The sequence below is a fragment of the Gorilla gorilla genome, chromosome 10, assembly GCF_029281585.2.
Source record: "Gorilla gorilla gorilla isolate KB3781 chromosome 10, NHGRI_mGorGor1-v2.1_pri, whole genome shotgun sequence".
In the NCBI taxonomy this organism is placed as follows: Eukaryota; Metazoa; Chordata; class Mammalia; order Primates; family Hominidae; genus Gorilla; species Gorilla gorilla.
In genome coordinates, this window is record NC_073234.2 from 145,938,121 (window position 1) to 145,959,759 (window position 21,639).

The 21,639-nt window shown below is 53.1% G+C and overlaps 1 protein-coding gene across 14 annotated transcripts in view; it reads right to left on the reverse strand.

The window, feature by feature from the left end:
* Positions 1 to 21,639, reverse strand: part of RIMBP2 (RIMS binding protein 2) — a 329,547-nt gene that overhangs the window by 75,524 nt on the left and 232,384 nt on the right. For all 14 annotated transcript variants that reach the window (XM_063694494.1, XM_055357621.2, XM_055357617.2 and 11 more), the window contains 2 exons: positions 8,560 to 8,664; positions 344 to 394 (listed from right to left, as the gene is read on the reverse strand). In XM_063694494.1, the coding sequence (XP_063550564.1) occupies positions 344 to 394; positions 8,560 to 8,661 (153 nt within the window). In that variant the 5' untranslated portion in view covers positions 8,662 to 8,664. The remainder of the gene's footprint in view (positions 1 to 343; positions 395 to 8,559; positions 8,665 to 21,639) is intronic.

Sequence of the window (21,639 nt, forward strand, 5' to 3'; positions counted from 1 at the left end):
GCAAGCAAGCGAGTGAGCCATGCCCCCTCACTTTCCACCCAAGAGGAGCCAGCAGAGGACAGCAGACCACATCTGAGACACACAGTTCTGGGTCTGGATGTGTGGCCAAGGGAAAGCTGCTTAACCTCTCTGTGCCTCAGTTTCCCTGTAAGAACGGACCTGGTCCTGGCACCTGTCGTACTGGTTGCTTGTGAGGATGACATGAGAAGACACATGAATGGCATCTAGTAACTGGTGCACCAGGCGCACTTCATAAACATCATCTATTATTTCTAGCAGGCATCAGGGCAACTCTCCCCAACGTCCCCCACCCCCGGGCAGAAAGCAGGGGCACGCTCCTTACCTCTAGCAGCCGCACTGCGCCTTCATGCTCCTTCTTAGCCTCAACCTGAGCCTTTTTTATGACGAAAAGAGAGAAAAGAGTAAATGTCCAAAGGGGAAAGAAGACAATCGGATCAATGTCTGAATCACTGGGGGTGGGGGATCATTTATTTTTATTCCTCTAATAGAGGAATTAAAATTATTCCTACATTCATTATTTAACTTTTATTTGAGTTTCAGAAATACATGTGCAGGTTTGCTGTACAGATAAATTGCACATCCAGGGGGTCTGGCACACAGATTATTTCTTCACCCGGGTGATAAGCTTAGTAGCAGAAGCATCCCTCCAATGCTTCTGACAGCACCTTCATCTGCCCAAACGTCCGACAAACTGCTTTGGAAACAAAACCTAATCCTGCAGAGTTGACTCGCAATCAGCTCTAGGTTCCCTGAGACCCCACCAGGCCCTGGAGGAGGGGCCGGGGCTGGGTCCTGAGCATGCAACAGGCCTTGGCACCTGCAGCCTGTGGCAGGGCCGCCCTCTTCAAAGCACTGGCGGCAAAGCCATCTGGGCCCCACAGAATAACTTCACATGTTTCACTACAGAAATGTCTCGGGATGGCTGCTGCCCGGGCAAAGGCAGATTCAAGCACATCTGAGATGGAACACTATTATTTCTTGTCCTCACAGGCCTGGAAGTCCCAGCATCAAACACTGTTATTTCTTGTCCTCACAGGCCCGGAAGTCCCAGCATCATCATGATGGTAAGGACCTGTCGTGTCTCAATGGCTTCGATGTTTTGAAGGTCCTTGTAGCCCTCGGCATAGTTCCTTGAGTCTCACTGACTTTTCTGCAGAGCTAACGTTTCATAAGACCCATGGAGGCCCCTCACTCTGCTCCATCTAAGCCAACGCCCGTTGTCCCGTCACAGTCGCCAGGGGCCTGGACGGCTTATTGCTCTGTGCCCCATCCGACCCAGCTAGATGCCCAGTACTTTGGCCACAGGGAATCTGCCCTCCCTTCTGTGAGCGCCGTCTCCCCAGATGCTCCTGCTGCTCCTGCCGCCGGGCCTGCCCACCTCCCGGATAGCGGATCCTCTGGGTAACAGGCCTGTTCCTCAGGCCTCTTCCTCCAGCGTCGGGAGCTCCTCTCCTGGGAAGAACCTCTGGACTGGCTGGGGTCTGGACCTCCCCTGTGCCAAGGACGGTCTGAACCCTCAGCGACTGGTGACCTGGGTGGCGTGGGGCCTACGGAGGGCAATGGGCCTCTGCCTGAGAATGCTGCGGGAGAGGGAAGCCCCTTTCTGTTGGACTTTGGCTTGGGAGGAGGTGAGGCTGCAGCCACTTTGCCACCAGGAGGGTCAGGGCTGGAGTGGCTGGGGGTCTCCACAGGGAAACCAAGGCTGAAGCTGATCCAGAGGAGGGCAGAGAGCAGCCAAGTCCTGGTGATGTCGGGGAGGCCTTGGATTCTACTGGGTCTGAGGCCAGCAGATTTGAGCCCTGGATCTAGCCATGTCTGAAGCCACATTTTCAGTGATGGGCACAAAAACAATTTCCTGTTTGGGTTTTCTGTCACTTGAAACCAAGAGTGCTAACGAACGTCATCATCAATTGTGAAAGCATGGGACACTTCCTAAAGTGGGGACACTGGAGGTTGGTTTACTGAGGCCGTAATGAGACGGAGAAGAAAAGACGAACCAGGCTCCCGCCTGCAGCACAGTCCACACTGTGCACCCCTCACACTGACATCAGCATCTCCCAAACATTCCCCGTGGAGCAGGAAAATGGGGGGTTTTAAGAAGCATTATTTTCTGACACCAGAGTGCACCTAGCTCTTAAAACGTGGAACACTAATAAAGAATCCATATGCTACGCTGTGACTTACATTTAGAATTCTCAGTTTCTAGAGAAATATTTCCTCTAGCTGCCTGGAGAATAATTAGTGATGGACGATTCAACATCATAAATAAGCAAGTGAACATTATCTTAACAGTTTCTACTTCTCATTCGCAAAATTCCGTGGGCTGAAAACAGGGAAGAGCTTGGCTTCCCCAGCCAAGGGGAAATCTGCCATTCCCTGGGCTAAAAATGAAGAGTCGTCTGAGGTTTCTATAGAGTTCATTCATATGCGTTCCATTCTCACATATTTCCAACGAGAGTTTTAAGAGCTGGGCAAGTGACTGGAACACAGCACGTTAATTACACCATTCTCGAGTTCAGCTCAACCATCAAAGGCCGAAAACTGTTCCTTTCAAAGCAAAAACCAGCAAGAGCAACAATAAATAGCAAAATAGAAAAAGAGACAAACAAGCAGGGAACATACAGGGATTATATAAATGATGCCACCATTGACTCAGTTGAATCAAAGATAGTTTTCAACTGGCAGGGTTGAAAAAAAAGACAAAACAAAAAATATTCCAGCAGGCTGTTAAAACTCAGCCAAGCTGGCAGTACAACTTCGCTTCCAGCTTCAGATGAAAACCAGTGCATTTTTGCAGGCTACTTGCAAACTGGGCCATTTGGGCAATCAGAATAGACTGTTAAAATTGGCAGCGCTGAATTCTTACAAAATCCAAGCAACAGCTTAAGCGATCATTTAGGGGCCAACACAGGGAAAGTGCGACCTTTACGGAGAGTGGTTCCTGCAGAGCAGGGAGACTGGAGCTCCCGACGCTGGAGGAAGAGGCCTGAGGAACAGGCCTGTTACCCAGAGGATCCGCTATCCGGGAGGTGGGCAGGCCCGGTGGCAGGAGCAGCAGGAGCATCTGGGGAGACGGCGCTCACAGAAGGGAGGGCAGATTCTCTGTGGCCGAAGTGCTGGGCATCTATCTGGGTCGGATGGGGCACAGAGCAATAAGCCGTCCAGGACCCTGGCGACTGTGATGGGACAACGGGCATTGGCTTAGATGGAGCAGAGTGAGGGGCCTCCATGGGTGTTATGAAACGTTAGCTCTGCAGAAAAGTCAGTGAGACTCAAGGAACAATGCCGAGGGCTACAAGGACCTTCAAAACAGGAGTTCCACAGAGCTGAGGGCTGATGGACATTTTCTAATACTCCAGGAGCACACAGGATTAGGGCAGACACTGCCTGAAACTAACACAGAGGGTCAGCTATGACCCACTGCAGCCATCCACACACAACTGAGGCCGACAATCTGAGGGCAGCACAGCAAATTCAGTCAAAGCATTAACTATGCATCGGGTGGTGAGCTCAGCTTCTCTTAGTATCACACGTTACATAATAGCCTTAAGACTGAAAGCGGTCATTCTACCAGTAAGAGGAACTGTAGACCGAAGTAAAATCGGTCAAGTCTGCGGATGAATTATAAATACGGAAAAGCCCTTTAGCTCACACCACTGGATTATCATAATTGCCACTTGTCACAAGACAAGGATGTAACCAACACAAGAAACTGAAAGTCTGAAGCAACGGAGCGCAGCCGGACTCCAGGCTGACCATTCACCTGGAGAGGAAGCCTCAGGGTTTCGGCATCGGGTCTCAAGTGGACCACGAGCATGTTAGCCTCTGCCTCCTTATCCGTCACATGGAGAAAACAATGGTGCCTCCGCCCCGCAGGTTACACGAGGGCTGACTATTCATTGATTCCCTCCACAGGCATTTACTGAATGTTAATGAGAATTTATCGTCGGTCATCTTATCCATGGGATTTTGACCCTACTGCCCCGACTGACGGAACCTCGTCACATCTCCAATTCCTTCTGTGCCCTTGAGCACTTCCGCCCATCCAGGATTTGCTGGGGAGCTCCTAGGTGTCAGGCGATGTCCTACGAGTCTGACGCGCCTTTCACGGAGCTGAAGTGCCAACAGGTGGAGGTGGGCAGTCAGCAAACAGCCGCATGAGTGAGCAGGCATGTTTTGGCATCAGTAAATGGGGCGACATGCCCTCTGTCTGGGCATGGAGTGGCATCTGGTCTGAGGGAGACTCAGTGAGAGAAATGAACCAGTTCTGCAACAACCTGGGGACCAGGCATTGTCGATAAGGGTCCCTAAGAGGGAACTGGCTTTGGCACGGTCCAGGGAGAGGAGGAAGCAGCTGCAGCATGGGGAGCAGGAGGAGTGGCAGAGGTGGCGCAGCTCAAAGGAGGCCACGCCTGCACTCCGGGTCCCAGCCCGGACACGCTGCACCAGCGGATTTGTGCCCAGAGTCGCTTCTACCATCGTCAAGACCATTCACAGCCTGTTCTCACACCGTCCCACTCCTTGCTGTGTTGCTGGGACTTCACTGACATGAGACGCTCTGTAAACGTCTGTTGAGTGAATGGACGCAGGGATTTGTGAATGAGCTCTTGCTCCCGGTCTCCAGGAAGCACGCGTCTCCCGGGAGAGCCTGAGGTTACCAGCAGACAGCGTGGGTCCTGGCTTGGCTGCCTTTTGCCTTTTTAAACTGTGTCTCTGCTCAGGTCCCAGAGACGAGGGCTGCAGCATGAGCTCATTGTCCCTGGATTCCGGGAGGAGAGCCCTGGGCACTTTCATCACTCGTTCGTCATTCACCCATTTGTTTATTTCTCCAATTTAACAAATGCTTTCCCTTTCACATGATCTTACATGCTTCTCCCGACTGCCATGCAGGGCAGGAGGACAGGTGGAGCTGCCTGGGAGAAAGGTGCCTCTGGACAAGGTGCTGGGATGCAGGCCCCTGATATTAGATGCCTGAATGTCCAGCACCCTCTCAAGGGTGGTCAGGTCTGGAGGTGAGGCTGATCCCACCAGGGAATCTCTAAGTACCGCACAATGTGGCACAATCCACCTGTATTTCAGGAAAAAAAAACTCCTGCCTCACATTGCACATCAAGAAAAACAACATTATAGGATGGAGGAAGCTGAGGATGAAAGCACAAAGAGGCAGGGAGGAGACCCGCAGACGGTGGGGAGGAGCATTTCCAGGACCCGGACCGAAGGAAGAGGCCAGGGGCTCCAGGCGGGCGTCTCCAAGGGGAAAATGGAATCAGAAGCTCCCCGGAGGACTGAGACTCTCTTGAGAGGAATTTTACAGCTTCAGCAGGGTATTGGGGAACAAAGGAATGATGGGTACACAGAGAAGTAAGACAACAAGCAAACAAAAAAGGCAATTAACTCCAGGGAAAGGAAGAGCTGTACAAAAATGGGAGATGCTGCCGTTTACAGAGCTCAAGGAGTTCAGCAGAAGTGCAGGTGTTGGTGAGGACAGAGGGGAGTTCTGTGTGGGACGTGGCGTCCGAGGCCCCCCAAGCAGTGGCGTCAAGCAGAGGGTGAGTAAAGGAATTGGGGCACAGTGGCGTCGTCTGGCTTCCGGGTCTAAACCCGGGAGTTACCACGCAGAGGTGGTGTTGAAACCCACGCATCTGCGTGAGGTCACGAGACAGTGAGTATAGACTGAGAAGGGATGTGACTTCAGGACTGAGTCTTAGAGTCACCTGTGATGTGTAGAGGGGCTGGTGTGGAGAAGGAAACCAGGAGAGGGTGGTATCCTTGGAGGCCATAAGCTCAAACTGGGCCTCTGGGTCAAAGAAAACGAGGACAGAGAACTACCCCCTGGACCGTAAGCTCATGCATGGGTGACACTAACAAACGCCACTTGTTGGGGGTGGGGTCCCGTGACGGCAGGTTCAAGAAAGAGCTGGGGTTGCAGAAAGAGAGAAGAGGGTCACTCCTTTGAGATGGCTCCACAGCCCTCTCATCAGAATCATGTTTGGGCCTTGGAGAGTCCAAAGATGACTGGTGACTTCTATCTTGGTAGGGGGATGAGGGCCAGTCTTCAGCTGATCCGTGCCTCATGGTGCAGGCACCACTGCCTGGTGGGGTAAGCACTCCAGCTCTGTGCCTCAGGCCCAAATTCAACCCCTGTTCCCTCCCTGGCTGCACCCCAGCTACCCGGCCTTCCTCCTCTTCCCTGGATGCGCTGGGCTGGTTCCCAAGGGGGCCTGTGTATGCTGCTCCCTAACCCTCGCACACTCCCGCCCCAGCCCTCGGCGTGGTGGGTGTCATCTGCTCCTTGAACTGTCACCTGTATCTAAAGTCACGGCCCCGTCAATCCGCCACTCCAGCCTCTCAACTCCCTTCACCCCTTGCCATCATCTGGGCTTACTCGCTGTTTCACTGACTTGTTCATCTTCCTTTTTCAGCCTGGGAGGGCAGAGCCGTGTCCCACTCGCGGCTGTGTTCCTGCTTCTGGAACAGCAGCTGAGTGACTGCTTGGAGGGGCAGACGGCCGACCCCTGGTGAATGACGGTACGAGGGAGCTGGTCACAAGTGCAGTGCAACGACCACCCACGGTGGAAACTGAATGCAAAGATGAGCTCTGGAAAGAAGTCCCGGATCTCATTCCACTCAAGAGTCAGACTTCCTCTTCTCATGCTTAAAAACTACATCAAAGCCTCTAGAAATTACAAAATTGGCCCATTCCTATTTCCTCCAGTTTCTCTCCCTCTGCCCCTCGCCCCACTAACGAAGCATCAGCGTGTCCAAAACAGAGACAACGGTGAGTGCGGGGGGATAAAGAGCGCCCAGAGAACTGGACAGCACACAAAAGAGATCATGGACGCGGAATAAGAGTCGGTTCCAGGTCATTCTCCTTGGCATCAAATGCTTAGTAAATATAACTCCAGGCTTCTAGAGAATGTTCTGTTGAGAGGAGACATCCTTTCCCCTTCCTGGACAGTCTCTGTGTTTCTACAGACTTATTATCTGTCTCAGATGGTCCCCGCCTGGGGACGTGGCTTCTGGAGTGTGATGAATAAGTGCAGGTGCCAACAGGCGTCGCCTGGCCACGGGAAAGGTCCTTGAGACATGGCAGGAGAACATAAGAGTAATATTCCTGCCCGTGTCCCAGCAATATCCCTTCCGGATAACATCTAATGAAATATTGCTGCTCCGGGTGCCTGCCACCTTATTATGACAGGTAATAAGGGCTGTGAAGTTCCCATCAGCGCTGGCTTAATGAAATCTATCCTTAATACGATCTCATGCTAAATGATTAGAGAAATGGCATCAGAACTTATCTACCTGTTTCCACAAGCTCTGCTAATAAACTCTGGAGGAGAAACGCTGCTCCGGCAGATTCCTATCGCCCCCCAGGCTGGGTGAATGACTGTGAGCCCTTTATTTTGAGATCCAAGACCTGGATAAGCTGTCGGATGGATCGAGGGGCCACCTAGGGCAGAGGAGTGGCCCATCCCAGCCAGCGCCGGGCGGGAGGCTGCAGACCAGCCAGCTGCACTCTGGCCACAGGGGTGGCTGCCCTGCCAGGAGGAGGAGAGGGCAGGGCTGGGTGGGGACACTGGGCTCTGGAAGGAAATGAGATGAGACCTGTTCACAGGTCCCCACCTTCTGATTTCTTCCTGGGGGCACCCCAAGCCCATAGGCTCCGGGAGCACCACCCTCTTACCTATCTGGAGAGAGACAGCAGGACCGTGGCTGAGGACTGGAGTGGGGTGAGGTTACCCTTCTCAGTCCCCAGACCCATCACAGGTGCCCAGGAGGTAAAAATCCCAAATCACTCAGTCCTTCCTTCCCTCCTTCCCTGGTGCCTCTCTCCTTTCTCTCCTGATTTCTTTTCCTTTCTGTCTTACTCATCTTGCCTTTTTCCTTTCTTACTGGGATCCGGCTATAAATATTGCTCTGCAACTCAGTTTTCTCACTTGATAACACATCATGCAACAGCCTCAAGACAGCAGAATCAAACCACCATGATCCTTTTCGCTGACATCACATGGCGCCTGGTGTGGATGGACCATGGTGCACACAGCCATCACCCTTAGGTGGGCATCAGTTGGGTCCAGTCCCTGTCCCCACTGCCACACAGCAGCACTGCAAGAAAACAGAACTCCTTTTGAACTGGTTCCTGTACTCCTTGCAGGGCATCGTCCAGGATGGGGGCGGCAGGGTCACCTTCTGTGTGCCCTTTTAGTTTAAACGGATGCTGCACACTGCTTTTTCCAGAGGCTGAAGCATTTCACACCCTGCCAGCCATCTCTACGCATGCGCTTTTCCCGACAACCTCACCAGCATCAGAGGTGAGAGCTTTGCATCTGCTTTCGCGTTATAAAACGTGAACACAGGTCTACTTAAGAAACACCAGAGCAGGAAAGCAGAAATGACTCTGAATTCTTCTGTGCAAGGAGAGAGAGGGAGCGGCCTGGGAGCCGAGGCTGCAGGTCGGCCACTCCACCACACCAGGGATCCCCGGCCCACCCGTGGACTCCCTGCCTCGCACACCGCGCCCGGCTGCCCGCCACTTACCTTCTGCAGAAGGTCAATTTCCTGCTGCTTGGCACTGAGAACAGCCAGGGCCTGCTCATGCTCCAACTCCAGCTGCTGCCGCCGTTCAGCCGCCTCTCGCATATGCTGTAGGGACAGAGAGAGGCCTGGCTGAGCAGGGCAGCCTGTGCCCGTGGGCGTGCATCCTATACCCTGCACCAAGCTGGCTCTGACTCAGCCCGGTCACTCCAGAGCAGCCCCTCACCGCCCCGCAGGGCACCCGCCTCCGTGCTGCCAACAGGGCTCTTCCAGAGGTGGCACTCCCAATGGGGGAGCTATGACATAAACAAGCCCCCCACCTGCCACTTCTCCTCTGCAGGTTCCAAATGCAGCGAGCGTTTGAGCAGAACTCTGTTCTCATGCAAATGTGACTTTCATCTTTTTGCTTGTTTTGAAAAATTGAATCTCCCTCCTGTGCCTTTTTTGCCCAGGTCCTTTGTATATAACAGCAAAGGCTTATTGATGTTGCCCTGTGTGCCCAGCACTGGTTCAGGGTTTTATCTGCATTTAAGTCATATCATCCCCATCACAAGCCTAGGAGGTAGGTTCTAGAACTAGCCTCATTCTACAGAGAGGGAAACTGAGGCACAGGAAGTCATCCTTGCCCATCACACAGCTGGGAAGTGAACACCTGTTCAGAATGCAAACCCAGAGTCCACACCCTCCCGGGCGCTTCCAAACCTCAGGCTCTGGTCCTGACTGCCGACTCCAGTGAACCAGCGCACTCAGACCCGGGAGTCCAAATTCCTTCACTTACCCCTCTGGGAAAGTCGCAAGGTGGCCCCCATCAGCCAGGCCCATTTTCTGCAGCAGAGAGGACACAGCCGGGTTCCTGGCTCTGTCCTCTCCTCCTGACAGTCCGTCTGTCCTGCTTGGAGGGGCGGTGCTTAATCCCCAGTGCCCAGGGTTCAACTCTCACCTATTTGCCCTCTGCGGGCCCTTCCCTCCCCTCTGACGGGTCTCACGAGCCCAGAGTCACCACTGGGACCCTGACAGTGAGGACCGGGCCCCCAGACCCATGAAGCTCACAGCAGTGACCAGCCACAAACCCTGGCAGCCTGCAGGAGGAAACACATGGGAAATGACATTGGGTAGAAATGGCCACAGCGGGCAGGTGGGTAGTCACACTGGGAACAGTCACAGAAAACATTTCCTGGGGTCCCCAAGCCACTCCTGGGGGCTTGGAAAACCAGCTGCAAAATGCTGGAATTTCATTGTCATTTCCTTTCATTCATACACACACACACACAAACACACACACACGTGTGGTAACTTTGTGGTCAACATTTTAAAATCTGGGTCTTTTATATAAAAGACCAGATTCCTTCAAAAATGGGAAGAGTTGGCCATGCATGCCTCCAGGAAAGGACTGAGAAGGGAGTGGGAGCTGCCCCTTCTGACGGCATATACCCCCGATGTCTGTGGCCCCACGGGCCTGCCCCCCATGTCCCCTGACATCCGAGGGCCACACAGATGACCCAGGTCCTAAAGCAAGTGGGTTTCTTGGCCCCAGCGAGCCATGGGGGACCCACACGCCTTCCTCCTGGGCTGGAACTAGTTGGTCATTTATTTTTTATTATTTTATTATTTTACAATTCCATTGATTTTTAGTTTTTTACTCATTTTTATTTATTTTTATTTTTTTGAGATGGAGTCTTGCTCTGTCACCCAGGCTGGAGTGCAGTGGCAGGATCTTGGCTCACTGCAGCCTCCACCTCCTGGGTTCAAGCTACTCTCGTGCTTCAGCCTCCCTAGTAGCTGGGATTACAGGTGCCCACCACCATGCTGGGCTAATTTTTGTATTTTTAGTAGATACGGGGTTTTGCCATGTTGGCCAGGCTGGTCTGGAACTCCTGACCTCAGGCGATCCGCCTGCCTCGGCCTCCCAAAGTGCTGGGATTACAGGCGTGAGCCACCGCGCCCGACCACCTTTTACTCATTTTTATTTAGTTTTGGAGTCTTAAAGGCCTGTAGCCTTCGCAAGTCATGAGGTCGGACACACGCGTCCAAGAGAAGGTTAACGTGGTTTCCTGAGGCCGCTGCCAACTCAGCCTGAGCTGGAAAGAGGAGCCTGGCAGGGGGGAGGCGAGGGAGTCCCTGCTGAGACTGGCAAGCTGTGAGGGCGGGGGGGCACCCAGGCTCAGGGGGAGGGGTGTGGCCCCGCAGGAGGAGGCAGGTGGTGAGAGCGGGGGCACCCAGGCTCAGGGGGAGGGGTGTGGCCCCGCAGTAGGAGGCAGGTGGTGAGGGCGGGGACACCCAGGCTCAGGGGGAGGGGTGTGGCCCCGCAGGAGGAGGCAGACAGGCCGATTACATTCTTCTTGCCAGTTTCCCAAAGGCAGCCCTACTGCTACCTTTTTGCTGCCTCTGAAAGCTCCTTTCTTCTGGGAAATACCTTGAAACGGAACCACTTTAACTGAGGATGGGGAAAGCCTCCACTTTTCATTCTGCAAAGCGCTGTGGTTGGTGGGATATTTTGTTTGTGTTTAAAAAGTGAAGTCTTCCTCCCGGCCCACGTTTCAGGCACGGCGACCTCACGTGCTGGTTCATCTAGATTTTTAAGCTGAATAAACTCGGCATCCTCTCTGCTGTCTCCAGAAGAGGCTCCCAGTGAACTCAGAAGCTGGAATTACCCTGCACCCCCACAGACATCTGGGGGTTTCACTGTTGCTATGGGAACTCTCACAAGAACCCGGGATCCTGAGAAAATGGAATTCCCCAAAACATGAACAAAACCCCATGAAACACGGGTGTCGCGGTCAGTGGCCCTCGCCAGTTCACTCTGGGGCCAGATGGGCCCCAGGGAAACACCGTGCTTGTATCTTCCCACGTTTACTCCAGCTCTGAGCCTGGGCGGGCCTGGCCCTCCTGGGAAGGAGCCCTGGGTATTTGCTGCGCAGCCCTCCCGAGATCCGCCTTGACACACTGCTCCCCCCGCCCCGCTGGGCTGTCAGCCCATTTGGGCCTCGCCATTTCTAACGGTCTCTTTCCAAGAGCCTCAGTTTCCCCCCACCCCCCCAACCCACCACCACCACCACCACCACCCACCGCCCACCACCAGTTCACTGTGAGTGCAAACCAGCTGCATACATTGCAGGGCGTTTTTAGGAGGACGGGGACAAGCCACCAAGACAAACTGACAGAGCCCTGGGGGATGCAGGGGATTCCCCAAGCTCCTGAGATGCTTTGGGAACTCTTCTCCAAACCCTGCCTGCCACCTCGGTGCGGTGTGGCTTTGCTCTGCTGTCAGGTTTCCCCATGAGGGTCCCAGAGGTTCTCAGGACGGCCAGTCTCTGCAGACCCTCATGAGGCCCTCCATGTGGGGCTTCCAGCTCCAGAGAGGACTATTTCTACTCCATTTATTCATTCATTGCTTCTTCTGAATATTGGTTCATCGGACTGGCATTTACTGAGCACCTACTAGGTGCCAAGAAGCTGGGGACACAGAACAGGACAAACGTGTCTTCACGAGAGAACACCCCAGAGTGGGGGCAGAGTGTGAAGGCAGATCGATGAAACAAGAAGGGCCCGAGTGTGGCACGGAGCAGGACGGAGGCACCTAAATGACATCTGTGGTCCTGGACTTCAGGAGTGGCCATTTCCTACATCCTAACACCAGCCTCAATCTGATACGAGGAGGAGATTTCAGCCAAATTCCACCAGGAGAACTTGCTCACTCAACTCACTCAACAAATATTTACCCAAGCACTTGTTTTGTGCCAGGCACCCTGCTGGCTTCTGAAGGCTACAGCAACACAAAACAAAGCAAAACAAAACCAGCTCTCTTGGAGCTCACATTCTGCAGGGGAGGGGGCAGACCTCATCCAAATACACCCATTGTGTGTGTACATGTGTCACATTCTGCAGGGGATGGGTCAGACCTCATCCAAATACACCGATTATGTGTGTACATGTGTCACATTCTGCAGGGGAGGGGGCAGACCTCATCCAAATACACCGATTATGTGTGTACATGTGTTAGATTCTGCAGGGGAGGGGGCAGACCTCATCCAAATACACCCATTGTGTGTGTACATGTGTTAGATTCTGCAGGGGAGGGGGCAGACCTCATCCAAATACACCGATTATGTGTGTACATGTGTCACATTCTGCAGGGGATGGGTCAGACCTCATCCAAATACACCGATTGTGTGTGTACACGGGTCAGCAGTCCTAAGCACCGTGGGGTCAGGCGGTCCTAAGTCCACAAATGCACGCACCTACTATGCAGCCACAAAAATTGTAAAAAATTAAAAATAAATAAATAAAAGGGGAGAAACAGAAAAAATAAACTGTTAAAAATATACTTTTACTTTTTATAAAAAAAAAAAGGGGGATGGGAGCTGCAGTCCTGCTGGGGGCTGGCCTGTCGGCTGAGAAGGCCAGGGAAGCCCCCCACCAAGATGGTGCTAAACAAAGGCTCAAACCAGAGACAGAGCCCCACGTGGCTGTGGGTGGAAGGCGGGATACAGAGTGCCCGGAGCCCCCACCCTCACCTACACACAGTGCCCGGAGCCCCCGTCCCCACCTAGACACGGTGCCCGGAGCCCCCACCCTCACCTACACACAGTGCCCGGAGCCCCCATCCCCACCTACACACAGTGCCCGGAGCCCCCGTCCCCACCTAGACACGGTGCCCAGAGCCCCCACCCTCACCTACACACAGTGCCCGGAGCCCCCGTCCCCACCTAGACACGGTGCCCAGAGCCCCCACCCTCACCTACACACAGTGCCCGGAGCCCCCCGTCCCCACCTACACACGGTGCCCGGAGCCCCCACCCTCACCTACACACCGTGCCCGGAGCCCCCACCCTCACCTACACACAGTGCCCAGAGCCCCCACCCTCACCTACACACAGTGCCCGGAGACCCCACCCTCACCTACACACAGTGCCCGGAGCCCCCACCCTCACCTACACACGGTGCCCGGAGCCCCCGTCCCTCACCTACACACGGTGCCCGGAGCCCCCACCCTCACCTACACACGGTGCCCGGAGCCCCCGTCCCTCACCTACACACGGTGCCCGGAGCCCCCGTCCCTCACCTACACACGGTGCCCGGAGCCCCCGTCCCTCACCTACACACGGTGCCCGGAGCCCCCGTCCCTCGCCTACACACGGTGCCCGGAGCCCCCGTCCCTCGCCTACACACGGTGCCCGGAGCCCCCGTCCCTCACCTACACACGGTGCCCGGAGCCCCCACCCTCACCTACACATGGTGCCCGGAGCCCCCACCCTCACCTACACACGGTGCCTGGAGCCCCCGTCCCCGCCTAGATGTGTCCCTGAGCCACACCACTAACAGGCTGCGAGGGCTTCCGCAGCTCCTGGAAAGCCCCTAGAAGTTCCCCCAGACACTGGCTTGCTGGCATGCACAACGTCCCATGGGAAGGATAGACTGGAGGCGAAACGTCTCTCCAGAGTCTGCCGGCGACTGTCACTTAGGTGTCCATGGCCGGAAGGAGCCCGATGCCCCCCGAGGTGGACCCCTGGCCCCATGTCGCATCCCAGCTGAGAGCCCCTCGGTGGGGAGTAAAGCGGCATGCTGTCACAGGGCCACCTGACTGCCTGTTGCCTCCTGATGCCGCTGCCACCACCATCTGCCTGCCTCTCATGCCCTGCTGTAACACCCTGACTTTCATGCTGTTTCTAAAGAGCAGACCAGTGCCCGCCTCTGGACCTTCGCACGTGTTGCTCTCCCTGCTAGCCTGACTCTCACGTTCCAGCCTTTGCCCAAATGCCACTTCGCACTGAAGCCTGGTGGTCGCCCGGCCCCTCCTGGACACACCATGTTCTCCACCTGCCTTATTTTCCTCCTGAGCATCCTCATCCCCAGTGCACTGGCCGGCTCCCTTGCCTGCTATCTGCTCCTTCCCCTGGAACATGAGCAGGCACCTTGCCCCTCTGTGTCCCTGTCCCCACAACGGGTCACTCGGCACAGATGCCAAATAATCAAACTGCCGCCTTCATGGCCTCTTGGAGCTCAGTCCCACTGCTGTCCCCGCCACCCCCTTCTCCAGCCACATGGGCCTCCTCCCAGCCCCTGGAGCTCTCCACACTGCCCACATCAGGGGCTGGCAGGGAAGGTTGGGGGAAAGGTGCTTCCAGCATTTCAGGCCAGCAAAACCCATTAAAGAGCCTGAACACCTGGGCTCAAATCCCAGCTCTGATACTGGCCCGCTGTGTGGTCTTAGAGTAGTTACTTAACCTCTCTGTTCTCCATGTTCTTCTTTTGGATTAATTTTTCATCACTATTCTTTTTCAATTGGTTAGTGATTAATGAAATAACTAATGTTGATTATTAATTAACACCTACTTCATAGAGGTGTTTTGAATTTTCCTTGGCATCTATTAAGTTCTCTGTGTTATGTTTTAGTCCCAAGAGGAGAAAACCCTTTCCCACTGGATGTGTGTAGCCCTGTGTGATGTCACTTAAACACCAGGTACAGGGTGGGAGGGAGGGACCCATGAGGCAACCAGGGCTGCACCAACAGGATGATGGACAGCTACCACCGCATTGGTAAAATGACGGTGAGAAATCGGAATGTGGCTGCTGTCATTTATTAAGCACCTACTATATGCAGGGCACTATGCCTGCCCAGGCACTGTGTCATTTGAGGCTGAGGGTTGGGTGCTGTGGTCACTGCGTCCCAGCAGAGCAACAGACTCAGGGAAGCTGAGCAAGGGCTAAAAGCCACAGCTGGAACATGGCCGATGAGAATGTCAGAACTCACAGCCAGTCTGCTCCCGGCCACTGCCCCACTTCTGGGTTGAGATGACTTACACCAGCCACTGTCATCTTGGAGCACTACGGGGGCCAGGGCAGAGAAGCAGCTTTCGACTTCCTCGCGGCCCACCTGGCCTGGGTGGCCGATTGTGCAGCTGCTTAATTCTGGCTGATTTTGTGCTTCTCTTTATTTTGGAAGGGGGTACTGCCAAAGGCAGACTGTATCATCTTTATTTAGTTCTGGGAAGGAAGTTGTTAGCGAGAGGAGGGCGCCACCTTCCCTACCAGGACTCGCTAGGTAGATTCACCAGGCACCGAAACAGCTCCGGGCGTGGTCCTGTGGCCTCAGAGTCACTGAGGATAAAGGGGTGGCGGATGCTATGCTGGGCTCTTGCTTCGGGGTGCCAATGAGATGAGGGTTTATAGATCAGATGGATGGAAACAAGTGCAGGGAAGAAGTCTTTGCATTTCTACGGTTAATGAACCAAGTCCGTACAAAGCAGCTGTCAGAAAGGCGTGAGCGGGAGAAGCACTCGGCCCTCGAAGACGGCCTCAGTTTCATCACAGATGCCATGGCTGGGAGGACAAGGTTTGCTGGGGCTTGTTTTGGCTTCAGCATCTATCTCTCCAAATCTTACCTGTTTCTGCAAAGCCCTCATCCCCCTCCAGCCACTGCCCATGTATCTGCCTCCCGTCTCACACGCTCTTCCAGCCCTTCCAGTCGGCCTCCCTCCTGTCACTCGGCTGAGATTCTCCCACTAAGGCAGCCGAGGAGTCCCTGCAGCCCGAACCTGTGGCCACTTTCCTGCCCTGACTGGACCAAATCCCTCAGCAGCACCCGACACCAGGGCCGCTCCTCCTGGACATGCCCTGGACTCTGGCCCCCGTGGGGCGCGCTGACCTGGTCTCTCCCCCTGACCTCTGCAATGACCTCCCGCTGATCTCTAAATCCTGGAGGGGCCACGGCTCTATTTATACCATTCCTTAGGTGATCTTAGCCAGCTTTGAGGTTTTAATTGCCACATAATTCCAAATGAACCCTTCATCCCCGTCCCCCGCCCCCCCGCCACTCATACCCAACTTCCTACTCATTATCCCCACATGGATGTACAGGAGGAAGCTCAAATTTAGCCTGTCCGAAATAGAATTCTTGATTTTCTTCCTCAAACAAGTTCCCTCCCCAAGCTGTGCCATCTCGGCCAAGGACACCATCATCCCCTCAGCTCCTCCAGATGCAAAGCTGACAGTCATTCTTGACTTCCTGCCCCCTTTCCCGCCTTGTTCAACATCCAGATCTTTAAAAAAAAACAACCTCCCAATTTAAAAAAATGTGCACCCAAACTCCCCCCACCCATGTCTGCCGTTCTCTCCTGTGTCCAACGCTGCCACCTCATCTCTCCCCTAGACTATGGTAGACTATGGCAGAAGAGCCATTTCTGCCCCGAGACAGCTCCTCCTCTCCCCTGGACCATAACCAGCTCCTCAGAGCCCTTTCTGCCCCGAGACAGCTCCTCCAGAGCCACTGGCTGCACCAGAGATTGCCTCACAGCCATTCTCCTTCAAGAGTACAAAGGCTGCCAACTGCACCGGGAACAAAATCCAGACTCCTGGCTGCAGCCAACAGGCTCCTCTGTGATCCAGCCTCTTCTCTGCCCTCACCTCTCGCCTCTGCCCCTTCCTCACTGTGCTTTTGCCACACTGGCTTCGCTCAGTTCCATGATCACGTCAAGGTCATCCCCAACTCCAGGTCTTAGCGAGTGCCATTCCTGCTGTCCGACATGCTTGTCCCTGCATCACCACGTGGCCAGCCCTTTACGGTGTGATGGGGTTTAGGATGTGTTCCCTCCAAACCTCAGGTTGAAATGTGACCCCTGTGTTGGAGGTGGGGCCTGGTGGGAGGTGTCTGGGTCACGGGGGCATAGCCCTCATGAATGGCTTGGTGCCCTCCCCATAGCGATAAGTGAGTTCTTGCTCTGAGTTCACTCGAGAGCTGGTTGTTCAAGGGAGCCTGGCTCCTCCTCCCTGTCTCTTGCTACCTCTCTCACCATGTGATGCACCTGCTCCCACTTTGCCTTCTGCCATGTTTGGAAGCTTCCTGAGGCCTCACCAGAAGCTGAGCAGATGCTGGTGCCATGCTTGTACAGCCTGCAGAACTGTGAGATAAATTCGCTTCTTTTCTTTACAAAATACCCAGTCTCAGGTATTTCTTTATAACAACACAAAACAGACAAAGACATGGCAAGTGTCCTGACCAGTGACCAGAGATTATTTTATTTACGTGTTTATTCTATGTCATCCTTTCCATCCCACTCCCTACCCTTGCCCATGAGAACCACAGGATCACAGGACTTGTTTCCCTGTCTACTGGTGCACCCCCGGCCCAGAACAGTCTCTGACACATGGTGAGGCAGAATCAATGACAGCAAAGGTGAGGCCTCTCGCCTAAAACATCTGTCCCATGCCCCCAGCGCACACTCCCCTCTCCATCCCTCACAGCCTCCCACATGACGCTGCAGCAATGCTGTAACCTGCTTGGTACCATTCTAATTTCATGCAATTCTCACTTTCTCAACTGTACTAGAAATGGCTCCATTTCCGTGTGTGCACTCCACAGGCAACAGGAGTCTAATTAACATTTTCTAAGTGGAATTAAAGCAATGATTTTGACTGGAGGATCCATCCTGTGGCTGTCTAGAAACTAGACTTTAGCACTTGAGGAGCCTAGAGAAGATTGGATCCTCACTACCAAAGATTCCACATTTCACCAAACCCACAGTCAAAACTGTGAACCAGAGACATAAGCTGGTTCTCCTGGAGGCCATCACACTGGCGGAGTTAGTCACGCAGCTATAATAAAACATCTCTCGGAGATGGGTTTTGAGACTGATGAGGGTAGAGTGAAGTGGATGGCGAAAAGAAGTTTAAGCCAAAAATAGGAGAGATATTGGCTGCAAAGGCTGAAATTCGTGGTGTTAGGTGGATGGTAGGGGAAAAGATAGCTCAGTCGGGGGGGTGGTGGGGGCCGTAAGTTTAATATTAGTGAGGTCTATGAAGCAGCCAAAAAAAAGAGAAATAGACAAGGCTCACAAACACACGGACATGCTAAATATATCCATCCATCCTGGCATGAGGACATACTGATTCATTCTGCACAGCGTTACTTTTCTAAATGTAGCCAGTGTGCATGTCTCTGTTGAAACATCTATAGAAAAATCAGTGTTGCAAGGCTGAGATATTAATCAACGTTTCTTTCTATCACTAACCCTCTATTTCTCCTCCATTCCCCTCCCACTTCCCATCCTGAGGGCTCCATTCCGTGCTCACTGCCTCATGGAGGATGAGAGATGGGTCAGGGAAGAGCAGAAACTGGGGACTCCCCTGGGCTTTGGTCTGCAGAGATAAGGGGAATCAAGAAGACAGCATACAGAGGGGTTACTGTGAGAAACTGAGACTAGATTTCCCTTCTAATCTGCAGAAATATATTGCTTCACCAGAGGCAGACAGATTAGCTGACAAGAACCGATGCATGTATAGACACTGGTGGATTCTGTAGAGATGGGCTCTTTTCTTGGCTCTGCTTTCTCGAAAGTTCCAGAGAGCTGACTCCTACAGAGCTCACGGCTAGCACGGGGAGTTGAGAAAATGGAGCTTAAACAGCCTGGCAGGGATTTCTGAACGACTCTGGGATAGCTAAGAGCCCACGTGAATGCATACAACTAAACAATTAAATTCTTTCATGTCTTATATTTTACAATGTCTTCATGTAACTTTTACCCTTGTCTCTGAAATAATGGAAACAACTGGTAGACGGCGGCTTGTCTACTTTTACAGCCTACATATAAGCAATACGCATCGAATAGAATGGTGGGAATCTGTGTGTGTACACTTGGATGAGGGCAGGATGGAATCCCATGACATCTTGGCTTTGGGTCACCCTGCACCCCAGCCTAGATCTCACCTTGGTGTGCCAATCAACTGCCTCAGGTCTCTCAGATCTACTCTCTCTCCTTCTCTTGTTTTGCTCTGTATCAGAAAGAGCTACACTTCCCAGATGCCCTCGCCCTCTGCTTCTGGGTGGTCAGTCAACAGGCAGCATCGGCGGGGGGGAAGCCAGGGATTTCTCCCCCTCTCTCTGCCTCTCGAGCTGTCTCCTGCAGTGGCTCCATCTCCTGTCTCTAACCCACAGTCTCTGCTCCTGACTCTGAGATCATCATCACCCCCACTGTCCCTTCAGCCTTAGAGGTGATGCCAGCTTCACAATGCAGCCATCTGGCTTCTTAGTTCTTCCACCCTGTGTGTCACAATCCCCTGTATTAATGTCCCTCCATTTGAAATACCTTGGCTGGCTCCTGCTTTTTGACTGAAGTCTGACTGGTAGACTGAAGGAAAAGGATGAAGCCAACTCCAAATTGATAACACATTTCTATCACTCTTTCAAAATGAGTGTCTTAAAAGTGAATTAAGCCCTTTGGGAGGCCAAGGAGGGTGGATCACGAGGTCAGGAGATCGAGACCATCCTGGCCAACATGGTGAAACCCCATCTCTACTAAAATACAAAAAATTAGCCAGGCATGGTGGCAGGCACCTGTAGTTCCAGCTATTTGGGAGGCTGAGGCAGGAGAATCGCTTGAACCCGGGAGGCGGAGGTTGCAGTGAGCCGAGATTGCGCCACTGCACTCCAGCCTGGCGACAGAGCGAGACTCCCATCTCAAAAAAAAAAAAAAAAAAAAAAGATAAAAAAGAAAAGTGAATTAAGTAATGTTGAGGGGGTTGTTCTGTTTCTTTCACTTGAGTTGTTACAACTGGATTCAAACCTGCTTCACAGACTTACTGTAACAATTCTAAATTAAAAAAACTCACGGAAATGTTGATTTTGCTGACCACCTACAAAGCAGAAGATAAATCTGTCCAGGAAAATGTACAATCTGATAATGCTTTTGTTTACTTATCTACAATTTAGCTTGGATTTTTTACTATCCCTTAGTTTGCTTGAAATTTTCCTATCAAAAAATAAATGGTTTTGATGCTTCTTCCCAACTAGGAAAGCTTGTTCCAGTCCCAGCTGTCAGACAATCCCGGGCTGATAGCTACTTTAATGAATCAGCAGCAGAAGTATAAATCGGGATACAGGGAGATGGGGGTGAGGATAGAGGTGCTTGGTTTACCTCAAGAGTTATAACATCACAGGGGCAAAGGCAGGTTCGGTAAGTTCCAGCTGCCATTTCTCTCCAAGGGCCAGGAAACAAGGTCTTAAGATAAAAGTCACTGGCCATAAACAACCTTATTCAAGGAAAATAACCTCGTCTGCAGGGCACCTGTGGTGTGAAGGCTGAGACCTGTGAGTTCAGCAACAGAATTGGCCAAGGGGGGGCTGCAGTAAACCCCTCGGCTTACCGGCCAGTCCACCGGACTAAAAGAGAGGCCAAATGCCAACTCACCCCGGAACTCAGCCACACCATAAAAGAGGGAGATGTGGTCAGAGTTCAGTGGGAGGGTGGGGAGCGAAGTGGGAAGCGGTCTACGCAGCAGCTCCCGAGCCCCCTGTGTGTAGCAACAATCAAAACCTACGTTAGTGTTTATCACAGATCACCACCTACAAATGGTGGGAAAATGGTGTTCTTATTCCAGTATGCACATTGCTGGCACAGTTTTCCCAGAGAACCTGCCTGAGACCCAGCCCGGCTCCAGACATCAGCCTCCACATGCTCACCTAAACACATCTGAGGATTACTAAGTTCTAGAAGTACTGTTATGCTAAGTACTGAACACACATCACCCATTTAACCTGCACAACAACACTTGAAGCAGGTGATATTTTTATTCCCATTTACAGAGAAGGAAACCAAGGCCCAGAGCGGTTAAGCAACGTGTTCAAGTTTGCCCAGCTAGTCCAGGCTCAAGCCAGGATTTGCACCTAGCGAGCCCAACTCACTCTCCCTCCACTGTCTCTGCTCTCTGCTGTCTAACAGGCCTCCTCCGGGACCTCTCTCATATTTGCGGGATGCGCTGATGTTTGCTGGGACTCTCTTCAAGGCAGTACACATGAGAACCTTTTCTGCAGTGCCCTGAAGTCACTCCGCCTCCTTCCTTCCAGAGTTCTCAGGCCACCACGCACACTGTTCGTGCCTCTGTCACAGAGCCTTCTGCACTTCTGGGGGGCAATCGCACTTTCCTTCTCACGACTTCCACAAGCAGCTAGGAGTCTCTCGGTTCCTGGGAGTGCAAAGGGCCCAAGGATTCCCAAAGGGAGTCTGAAAACCCCGGGTTTCGCCCAGAGACAGAATCTCACCACACCCTGACACCGGGCTTCCGCCTCCCCGCGCAGAGACCTTCCCAGGG